The sequence below is a fragment of the Pogoniulus pusillus genome, chromosome 15 (genome assembly GCF_015220805.1).
Source record: "Pogoniulus pusillus isolate bPogPus1 chromosome 15, bPogPus1.pri, whole genome shotgun sequence".
In the NCBI taxonomy this organism is placed as follows: domain Eukaryota; kingdom Metazoa; phylum Chordata; class Aves; order Piciformes; family Lybiidae; genus Pogoniulus; species Pogoniulus pusillus.
In genome coordinates, this window is record NC_087278.1 from 12,896,713 (window position 1) to 12,908,800 (window position 12,088).

Below are 12,088 nucleotides of genomic sequence, written 5' to 3' on the forward strand. Positions count from 1 at the left end.
ATACAGGCAAAACTCCACTAAGATTGATAGAAATGTAGTTATTTATAGGAGAAAGAATTTGGCTTGCTGGATCTGCAGCAAACCAGCTGTGCTATGCATTCCTCATCTGTGGAACACTCAATGCTCAGCTCTCTGAATCTTTCAAGTAAAATGAAGTTCTTGCTCAAAGATTTTGTGGCAGGGTTCCCAGAAATTATTTATAATCTGAGATTTGCCCTTTGCAACCTTGTTCCACAAAGATAATGACAACTTTTGCAGAAATTTCTATTCTATTGAATATAATTTGAGAGAGTAAGACATGTGATAGTTCTTTCTGATGGTTAAATTGATAAAATAATTACCTTTCATCGTTAAATACATGCCTCCTTTTGATTACTTTGCAAAAATAAAATGTCAAACATAGATTTTAAATGTGTCAGTGTCTGGCTCAAAATTAAATTAGGAACCAAGGGGGGAAAAATTACCAAGCAACTTTTCAATATAAATATTGTAGAGACAAAACAAGAAAACTTTCCCATGAAATCTTGCTTCAGTAAGTGAAAAAACATGAAAAGTTTCTGTTGTATAAAATTTGAGTTGAAACTTGTCATGCAATTAACTTAGTTAGGGAATAACCAGTACAAAGCCTTATTTTGTTTTAATTACTCAGTCTTTAAAACTGGGTGAACTCTAAAGTACTCCTGAGGAATTTGAATCTGAACTATGACCAAATCTCTATTCATCATGAAAAGCTTCATCATGGCTGATTTCCAACTACAAAAAGCTTATGCAGAGCTATTTAGTTGATTACTGAATCCCAGGGCTTGATTTTTCAAAAGAAAGCAAATCCTGAAACATTCCAAGCAGCTTCCCAAGCACTTCAATATGTGCACATGGTGTCCTGTGGAACGCAGCCTTTCTTAATGATCTTGCCAAGTCGTGATGATATCTTCAAAGACACTGAGTAGCTTCTGCTTCATAGAAATCAACATGGATTTGCAGTGCTTGGCTGGACTGGGTCTTTGGTTTGTTCTGTACCTGTTGGGACACATTGTTTTGTGAGTATGCTACTGAACAGGCATCATTAGCTCCAGAAAAATTTTTGTATACATATCCTTCTATCTGTTTTTTTGCAACATTCTGACCTATGTCTTTGGAAAATGAGGGAAGAAAGGGGAGGAAACCCATGCTGGAAAGCTTACTATGGATAATTGCAGGATTTTTTCAAACTAAACTTTGGCTTTAGGAAACAAAGACAGGAGTAGAAGGAAAAACAAAACAAAATTTAAAAAAAAATATATAAAAGTATATATAAAATGTGCTCCAAACCAATTGCTTCGATTTACAGTGCTATAATTGGAGGTAGAATTTCTCCTCAGATTAACAAGAAATTGATAATTTGCTAGATACCTTCCTGACCAGGATACAGAAATCAGTGAAGGATACTTTGAGTCACTCTTTTCCCAACCAACAGAAAGCCCAGAGAAGTGCATTGTACCTATTACAATATTTAACACCGATGTTGGAGTTTACAGTGTCACATAAGACCTATTGTGCATTGTCAGACAGGTCAACCTAATTGTCTTCTGGGTAACAAAAAATGTACAATTTGATTTGACTGTAAATCTTTACACTGAAAGAAATTCTAAATAGCCGATTTTTTTTAGTGATTGTTAAAACCCTTGCATGAGTTCATCACCAAAAATAAGGAAGCTGATGGTATGCACATAACCATCCTTGCATATGATTTAGCACACCTTTTTATTCCTGTTTGTGTTATCCCTGCCCCTCTCATTGCTATGAAATCTAAAATAAATCCCACTTCTTACTCTTCAGCTCTTCTTTATACTGTGCTTCCACTGACCACAGACACCTTCTGTGATTTTTCCTTTTTTTCACATAACATTTCAGTCGTCTATGAATTAAATGGAGATACAGTTTCGCCTCAATAGGTTTGGAGTTGTGTTTTGGAGATGAAGCTATGCCAGCTAATTAAAACCTTGCTTTACAAGGCTTTGCCAAGGCTTTACACATGCATCGCTGTATTGTCTATGATGTGTGTGTATAATGAATAGAGCCATAAGTCATTGCAAATTGCTTACCTAGGAAAACCAGGTATTTTGCCCTAAGCCTGTGTGTCAGTGGTTTAATGTCAAATATGCAGTGTTTGAGTTGGAGAGGATTTTGGATCATGGACCAGGACTCAGAGTTTCATGAACTGCAGCAATGCTTGAATCCAATTCCAAACTTTGTAGTATAGGACCATCTAGATGGCAGCTTTTATAGAAGAAGTTGCTTGCGCTCTATTGTGTGGAATTTGTGCAACTTCCAGTTACAGGAAAACTACACAGATACTGATTCCTCCTACTGTCTGAGGCAGTGAAATAGTTCCTTTAGTGAAGACTAGTTGACTGTACTTCTTATTTAAATATGTGGTGGATTTGGTCAGTTGCATGACTATTTTCTATGTGGTGTGTGTGTAGTGCCTGTACTTCTACAACATGACCTATCAAGCTGTTTAATTATTACTCTTTCTTAATGAAACACTTATTTAGTAAAATTAACAACACACTTTTCAGACCAACAGTGCCTGTAAGAGTTAATGATGCATTTTAGTTCAACAAAATTATGAGTTTAATGTGAGTGGGTGGTATAATTTAAAGAGTACTGTAAAGAAACACTTTTCACAATGAAATTTGGTGGATTTTATTTGTGTTAACTAGAAAATATGAGTTCATATACTCACAGAAGTAGCCAATAACAACAGAGTATATATGATTTTACAAATAAGCCACAAAGCAAAGTCTTTTAGCTTTCTTAATGAAAGCCTGGAATCACTGTACAGCATAGTTTTTAAACTCATAGTACCACAGATACTAAAGAAGGAACCACTTGTATAAATATGCTGCACATCCTTGTTAATGCACTATTTGATTAACTCTACTAGTTTAGTTTTTAATATCTCAGAGCAAAGAAACTCACCGACTCACTTGGCTGACTATTCTATAATATAATAAATTACCATATACTCCAAATGATAGCATCATGAGAAAAATCTTCATTGAAGTGGGCAAAATACTCTCCTTGGATTTTCACCACATAGAGAAATTAGGGGGGCTGACTAGCTATTATTATTTGCTGAATTTTCATTGCAAAAGCAAATCCACTGGTTTGTTTTAATTTTATATATGTGTATATATATATATATATGTAAAATCTATGTGAATTCCACTTGCTGCCACTTACATTTATGGGACTGCCAAGAGCCTGAAGTAGAGGTCAGGATATGGGTTTGCTACACAAGACCAAGTCAGTGTATGAATTATGAGAGTCATAATGTAAGCTTTTGCATAACTTTATTCTGTGGGGAAATAGGGTTGTGCCAAGCTGACTTAATTTGGGACTGGCACAAATTGCATCTTGGACTGTCCATCGTTCCTGTGTCCCCAAAACACAGAGAAAGCAGTAGTTCTGCAGCAGTGCTCTTTCGGGGGCGGCTGAGCATCTGAAGTACCCTGAGGAACAATGGGGGCCTTGCAGTTAAACCCTGGAGGCTACTATTGCACTTCTTTTGAAGGAAAGCATCAAAAAATCAGTGGAATCTGGATGTCTGAAGTGCTAGGCAAGACTTGGCTGTGTTTTCTACTGTAGTAAGATCTCTGCAAGTGGAAAATTTAACTTGAGCATTGCTTCTGACCTCTTTGATGTGGTTCACAACTTGGCCATATGATGACCAACTTCTCCACTTTTTCCTTACTTGTTTTCTTGTCAGGAATAGAGTGTATTTCAGGGTTTTAACCACCCTTCTTTAAGATAAAGTGTGACTGTGGTTTAAACCTGACACAATTTGGGATGATACTTATATATGCTGTGTTCTGGTTTTGCTGGGACAAAATTTTAGAATCAATATTCCATTAAGGAAAAATGCATTTTTAAGAAGACCCAATGCAGTGAGAACAAAGGTGACAAGGCACTTTGTTTTCCAGCCGTGTGAGATTCTGTAGTGATCAATTTTGAGTTGGCCAGATGCTGAAACTAAGAGGAGGGAAAGCTGGAGCAGCTAACCCAAGCCGGCCAACAGAAGTATTCTATAACAGAAATCTCACACTCACTCTAAATTACAAGGCTTACTAAGGACAGTCTCTTTTCCTGGTGGCCACTATCACTGGAGGGTCTCACCTGTCATTCTGCTCCCAAGGCCTACTCTCCTTTTTGCTGTGACCTTCACATTTTCAGTGGAGGTGTGGTGCTCACAGTGCTTGACATCTGGGATTTACTGCTTGGACCATGGAGCTTGCAACCGCTATATGGGCTGAGTGTAACTTTGTGTACTTTCTGTTAATGTAGGGGCATTCATTATTGTCTTATTAAATGTTTCCGTTTCAACCTGCAATTCACCTTTCCTCTTCCTGAGGAGAGTGGTCATTGGGTCATTGAAAAAATAAAGTAAATGGAGTTATACTGCTGTGCTACCTACTTTTGGGTGTGCTACTCATACCGCTTGGGGGTGTCATGTTCATTTGCCTTCCGATTTTCTTTGAGCACTTAGAATTTTCGAGACCTTTTCTGTACCTCCGACAAGAGTATTTTCTTGTGACTTTAGAAAAGTATTGAAGATGAAACATTTAACACTTGACCTCAAGTCCTATTTTTCTTTAATTATATAGTAAATTGGTCAGCTTTAAAAATACTTTGTGATGTTGGTGATAGATTTCCAGAAAGTCATTAATGTTTTTTCAGCCTCATTACTGGCTTTTTGGCAGTAAGCTAAAAGATAATGTCGATCATATAGTCATCTTTCGACTGTCACGGCAGATTCACGTGAACAACGTCTCGCCAACAGCCTCAGCAGAGGGCACAGAGCTGGACATGACGGGCTCAGCCATCACTGAGCCTGAGAATGAACGGACAGAGACTCTTGTGGCCTCTGTAGGGGGCTGCTGGGGACACCGCACGGGATTCGGACCACAGAATGCTGCACTGGTGGCCGTGACTCGTGCCCTCATGGGCCGGTAGCCCCTCATCGCCTCGTCTGTCCCTGCCCTCGGACCCTGTGGGCAGCAGTCGGGAAGACGCTGTTCGCGTCCGTGAAAAGCGAGGGGCTGAGGCTCCTGCCCGACTCCCCGCCCCTTCACCGGCACTGCGCGGCCGCAGCGACCTCTACCATTCCTCCGCCACCGGGGCCGTCCCGATCCCGCCAAGGGGACAGCAGGCGAGGCGGCAAAAAGCGGCAGGTGCGGGGCTTTTCCTCTCCGCTCGCCGCGCCTATCCCCGCGGGCCCGGGCGGGGGCGCGCCGCCGCGACCGCCGAAGCTGGCGGGGCGCCAGAGGCATAGACGCGCGTTGCATCAGACGAGGCGGTCCGCCGTAGCCGCGGCGGCAGTTCCGTATTTACCGGGCGGCCGAGAGAGCCAGGGGCTCGGCGGCGCCCCGCAAGATGCTGCGGACAGCCCCCCGGCTGCTGCGGACCATCTGCACGTCGGCCGCCGTGAGTAGCGGGGGGCGGGCAGCGGAGGATGTGGTACCCCCCCTGCCGTGCCCGGGAGCGAACGGCTGGGGCTGCTCCTTTGCGTGCCGCCCTGGTCGGAGAACAGCAAGGGGCCGTGCAAGGAGTGGGGATGGGAGAGGCGGCATTTTTTTCAGGATGTGATGCGTATTGTCTCTGCCGGGGTGTTAACAAAGCTCGCATAGGCACTGGAAGGTCAGGAGGACTCAGAAGAGAGCTTGGTTTGGCTGCGGAAGCAGCATCTTGCCCAGCTGGGCTGCGGGCGGGATCGCAGCCATCATCTGGGCGCTGCATTTTGCAGAGATGTGCCTGGAAGCTGCAGGGAACTAGCGAGGCTGTGATAATCACCGGTTACCGTGTGGAGAACAATGTGAGTGTGGCCGCTTGCTGCCTCGCTCACGCCGGATTTGCCCTGCTGAAGTAGCTGAAGGTTGCCTTCTCAGTTAGGAAGGACCATGCCCGTTCCCGGTACCAAAGTGAAGCCCCCACACTTTGGCCTAGGAAGAGTGTTTCGTTCGTGACCTCATCGCTAGTTCCTAGCTGTGGGATGGTGCGTTGCTTGGGGTTGAAGTTGATGGCCTGAATTCCTCTGCACGCGTACTTTTTTTTACCCCGTGTGCATTCATTCCAAGCCGTTGTTTATGTCCTGTTAAAATATGTGGACTGCAGAACTCGTGCAACTAACTGATCCCTGAAAGCTGTAACCAGTTTAGATTGTCCAGATGTGTAGATCTGGCTCACTGAATAAGGCTAGAGAGGTTTTCTTTCCCTAAAGGCTGTACTTTGTTTCGTGTTTGACTTGCCCAGTTTAGCGTGAGGACAGCATTCCTCCAAAGGTGTCTACACGGAGGGCATTAGAATAAAGAGATTCAGCACAAGCTGTGTGGAAATGCAATCAGCAGGGACAAAAAACGGGAATGAGTGACTAGTGAGAATGCATTGCCTGTAGATGTATAGATGGGATGAGAAGCTCTACAATAGGTTTCTATTTGAAGGCACTGGAATTTAGCATGCATAAGGAGATCTTCAGCTGAAATAAAGTTGCAGTATTGCTTTTCAAAGGAAGCGTAATTGTACATTAATGTTAAAAAAGATGGAACATATTAAAATACTTATTTAACTAAATTCTCATACAGATTAAAATATTGCTGTCTTTTTGATAGTAGGGTTCATAACCACAGTAGAAATTGCCATATGTTAGTCTTCAAGAAAATTGACTAGGAACTGACAACCAATTGAATGCTAGACACACATACAAAAGAGTCAGTAATGGAAAATTATTTTTATCTGTGAAATAAATATTCCCCTATGGAAAGTTTTTGTAACATTAGACTCTTCTTTGACAAGAAACTAGAACTTGATAATCACTACCATTTGTCAGGATTCTTTTCTATGCAGTTCTGTTAGAACTTCTCAACATAAAATGTTTGATCTTTGTGTATGTTAGTGATAATGATCCAGTATCCATCTAACACATTATTCAAGAACAGGACTGTTTTGATGTTCTTCAATGAGCTACCTTTCTACAGCTTCTTGATGAATGCTAGTGATGGTATGCTGACCAAAATATGCCATTTCTGTAAGAGAACAGCAAACTATTTTTCAGTTCTATGTAACCTTATAGAACTTTCCACTTTAATTTGGTCTTGTGTCCACACTAATGCTTTTACAAAAAGATTCCCACTTCTGCAGGTCTAACTAATCTTAGGAAAATGCTTGAGGAAAATTTCGAAAAGAATATTGAGGGTGGCCATAAGATATCCTGCAGATTCCTATCTGTAGTTTTTAAAATAATAGAGAAAATGAAGAGCTGAATTTGTGGTCTGATCATCCAAGCCCTTCCACATATGGGATTTTCCTTTTTTAGCACAGTAGGAATCCTGTGCTTGACTGACTTGTGGGCTTGCCTTCTGCTTTCTGCTGATGGTAGTGTATGTATTAATGTGCTACAGGCAAATTGCCATGTCTAAACCAGATGTTAAAAGAAATCATACAATACACATGTACCATTCATTGGAGAAGTAACTCAAGAATCACTGGTCATAGCATAATTTCCACATCCACCCTGCAATTGAAACCACTCTCCATTTGAGTAACTTTCTGGAAGTGTGAACTGATTTGCTGCCAAACTAATCTTTTTGTTCCCTTCAGTGCATGAATGGAACTTAGCCAGTTTGCAGACTTCTCAGTTTTGCCATTTATATTTTTCTTTTCTTGGAGACTGTTCTTTGTTTGCTTCTCATGGTATATTGAATCAGATCCCCAAATAGTGTAAAATAATAATGTGTATCTTTACTGAAAGTGCATTGATTTACAGCAGCTGATGATTTGGAACTTGAATGCAGTTCCACGTAATGTGAGAATGAGATTTCACAGCTGGAATATTATGGATGGATTTTGCTGTTTTTAAGTTACATTTTAATTGTACATGAACTAAAAATGAAGCTTAGATGAAAAGGATGCATATGTTATGCTTTGTCAAAAAGTGGAGAAAAATTCTCTCTTAAAGTGGTGACAAATTTGATCTTAAAATTACAAAAAGATTATCCAAGTATCAGAAAAGTGACAGAGTACAGCAATGAGTAGTTTAAAACTACATTCAAAAAGAGGTCAAGTAAATTTATAAAAGCAATGATATGAGGAAATTACATACGATGGCAGAGAACTAAGAAAATCTCTGTGAGTCTTGTCTTCTTACTGAGAAATGCTGACCAAAAGACAGAGGCAGAACTCTCGTTTGTCTGTCATAAATGATCCTTCAATGTACTAGCTGAGCTAGCACTGTAAATGAGCATAGTACAGAAATCACAGGATTTCATACCATGGCAGCAATGCTCAGTGATCTAGCAGGTGTATCTTTCTCCAGCTTGCCCGCTATAGTTAAAATAATAATAAAAATATCATTATTATGAAAATCGGATTTGATTATTACTTTTTTAAATACAGCAACATTTCTGATATAAAAGCAAATCATGACACATTGGTAATGAGATCTTCCTGTATCCATGGGGCCTGACTGGATAACAACTAAAATGATAAGTGGTGCTAATTGTGATTCAGAATAAGGTCTTTATTAAAAACAAAATAGTAGACATATTTTAAGAATTGCTGCCAGCAGTGCAGCACTGGTTTGTAATATTATCATCACTGGTCTCACAGTTGTTTTTTACCAGTTAACTGTAGCAAATTGATTTTGCAGGAGCCCAGGTTATGTCCACCTTTACATCTTATTAACTAGTACTAGTTCTGACTAGTGCTGTAATACAGGGAGGGTTTTACTCTGCGGTTTCATCCTGGGGGGGAAATACTGTCTCCAGAGTTACTTCCTATTGCTTTGTATAAAAAATAAAAAAAACACACTTCAGTATTCCTCTAGTAGAAATGACCAGTTCTAAGGCCAGCTGTGCAATTAAAATGTAACTTAAAAACAGCAAAATCCATCCATAATATTCCAGCTGTGAAATCAATTGCAATGAAATGGATTGTGGTTTTGAGTAACCTGTTATTCAGGGTATTCCTCTTTGTCATAAAGTCTGCCACATGATCTGATGGGCAGTCCAGACCATTTGATATCCAGTCAATGACCCACTTAGTCAAGGTGTCCTCATGTCCTGGCACCTTAAGAAGATGAAAAGAGGAGAGAAAAGAAGAAAAACATAGAAGTGACAACATACAGAACAAATGCCAGTGATTAACATATTGGAATGGTGCTTTGATTCCTCTTTATCTTTCTAAGCTCAAGGCATCTAATGGGTCATTCAGTAAAAAAAGAAGTCAAAGTCTGTCTCAGTTAAGGATAAAGATGAAGTGTATGTGCTGCCTTACCTTCAGGCCTCCTAAGAGGAGAGATCTTTATTGTTTGAGTCTAGGAATAGTTTCCACCAGATTTTGAGGAAGGTAATATTTCTATTTATTCTATGTGGACCTTTCCTTAATAACCAGGTCTGCTAGTCCATTTGTTTTTCAAAGGTTTCCCATTTTTCAGTTTCCAGAAGCTGATACAAAATGCAAAAACAGTGCTTATAGAGACAGTTCCACCCTTCTGCCAGTGCTTGCATACTTATTCCTGCTGGACCTGTGTTAGGACTCAGGACAGAGCAATGAAGTAAATCAGTGATTATATCCAGTTAAGAATAAGACACATTTTGTCAGGTCAGTGCCTCTCTACCTCAGTACTTTAATCAAGTTCATGTAGCTACAGGAATAACCAGTTCTGGAGTAAAGGAGGTGTTAGAGATGATAGACTGGAGATAGGGTGGCAGAGGAGCACAACCGTCCCCTAAATGTGAAGGGGGACTCTTAAAAGAATCAGGAGTTTTCTCCGGGTGAAATCACTTGAATAACGCAGCAGTACATGGTATCATAGTAGTGCTGTGATTCTAAGTATCTTAAAAATAAGAAGTTGAGACAGTTACTTGCACCTAATCAGTCTGAAGAAGCTTAAAAATGTATGTCCATTGTACTGGGGTGCAAATGCAGGAGGCAGTGGAAGTCCAGCAAGGGAACCTCACACTTAGCAGTATGTCCTTGTAATAGCATCATGTGGATCATTGCTACCCCTAACTTGGCAGGAACAATCCAAGTTTGTCTTCTTTAGTCTATACATATAACAAATGTTATGCCACCATTCAGTTACAGAGATTTAAGTGTTTTATGTGCCTGTTTCAAAAAAATGTATTCTAATTTCTTATGATATTAGTTCTGACAATGAATAAAATCATGGAGCCTTTTACTCCTCTTGTAACAAGCAGTGGGTCTGTCTAGTGAAAACCCTGAGAAAGCCACATAAATGCTAGTGGCAGTATCAGATGAGTCTATTACCTTAAGTCTGGTCTCTGAATTTTACATCACTGGTCATTAATATAAAAGAAATATTTGTTCAGAGGTGACTGGGTAGAAAGACTGTTCAATTTTAAAAGGAAATGAACACTGTTCAAGAGAAAGCAAGGAAAAAAACATAGGCAACAATGAATTTTCAACGCATCCTAGAACATGGCTTGTTTTAATTCTTTTTGCCAGGTTTATCAACATAAGCTAAAACTAGCCCTTATAGGTCAAAGTATTTTTGGACAAGAAGTTTATAACAAGCTGAGAAAAGAGGGACATAAAGTTGTGGGAGTATTCACGGTGCCTGACAAGAATGGACAAGCTGATCCTTTGGGTAAGTGTAACCGTAATCCGAATGTTAAAATTACAGGCATGCATAACAAAGTTGCCTTTTTGTGAGAAGCTGGTATCCATGTGGGAATGGCTTGCATGCATTGCTTTGTTACACTGGATTCAGCACAAAAATTACGCTTCAGCATAGGCAAGTCCCAGAACTGGCTTAACCTTGTCAATCTTTAAATGTTCTTCCCAACCATACAGTGACATGCCTTAAGATACTTGGAAAATAAATGAATCTGGGTACCTTATTTGAGTGTACATCATCCTGAACTAGATCTGTATCTTAAAGCACATAGCTGCTGAGTCTGTACTCAAGCACAAATGCCTGTCACCTGTTTTCCTGTGCTGTCTGGGGCACTTAAGGCATGGAGCCAAGACTTTATCTCTGGCTTCCTGCCTTTTTCTGACATGATTGCATGTAGCAGTTTTTCTGCAGAGCCTATTTCTTTTCCACCTGGACTATGGAAAACACGTTGAAAAGATTAGAGGAAGCTTTGCACTTTCTTTTTCCATTGTTAATTCTCATAAGGATTTTCTGAAGTTCCTAAAAGAATTGTTGACTGAATGGTATTCAGACTTGTACTGATGGAACAGCAGCCACAGTGACAAAAAGTTACTTTGAAATCATCTGACATATAACTGTATATTTTTTTTTTCCCAGTGACAAAAACCCCCATGTGATTAGCAAATAGAAGGGCCAAAATGGAATGTGTCTTTATGGATAACCTGAAATTAAAAACTACATTCCATGAGCTGTCTCAAGTTGGGGCTTGTTTTTTTGTTGAGTCCTGACATGTTTTTACAGAACTCCTATGAGGGAAGAATTAAACATAAATTTTGCATACCTGGGCTGTGGCACTCCCAAATTAGCCTACAGTTCTCAAGTTTATTACGTCCTTTCACTCTACTTAACTAGAAGATTTAATCATATTTTGGAGGAATTAGAGAAGACAACTATTAGTTTAGAAAAAGACAATTCAACCTTCCAGCTCTGGAAGCATACTGTAGTACTCAGTTACATTACATAAACGATTATTGTGCAGTTAGTATACTAACATATGTAGCTAAGTAAAACTTCCTCTGTTTAAAATAATATATTAATTTTAACTAAACAACAGGATTAGTTTATTGGTCTTCTGATGAAAATAAAAAAGGAAAATAACTAGATGCTTCATTGCTTTTTACTTCCAGATGGCTCATGCTGCTTAAGTCTCATGTGAAGTTTGCTATTCTTTCTGTATCCTCAGACAGCTACAACTTTTGTTTCTAAAAGCAATTGCAAAATATACTAACTTCCATGGAATCATATTTAAGTATGCATTTTCTTAAGACTTAGATTACAGGCAAAAGATGCTTTAGGTCAAATTGAAGGTCCAATTTCTGAGTGAAAAAGAGAAAGAAAAATCCAACATGTGTCTAGAAATATAAATTGGGTGAA

General features: G+C 39.7%; 1 protein-coding gene across 2 annotated transcripts in view; it reads left to right on the forward strand.

Moving 5' to 3' along the window:
* The window catches only part of ALDH1L2 (aldehyde dehydrogenase 1 family member L2), a 38,634-nt gene that overhangs the window by 2,488 nt on the left and 24,058 nt on the right, over window positions 1-12,088 (forward strand). The window contains exons 1-2 of one of the 2 annotated variants that reach the window (XM_064155415.1): window positions 5,230-5,466; window positions 10,504-10,645. In XM_064155415.1, the coding sequence (XP_064011485.1) occupies window positions 5,416-5,466; window positions 10,504-10,645 (193 nt within the window). In that variant the 5' untranslated portion in view covers window positions 5,230-5,415. Of the gene's footprint in view, window positions 1-5,229; window positions 5,467-10,503; window positions 10,646-12,088 lie in introns of those variants that run through there. The other variant, XM_064155416.1, reaches the window with a different exon arrangement.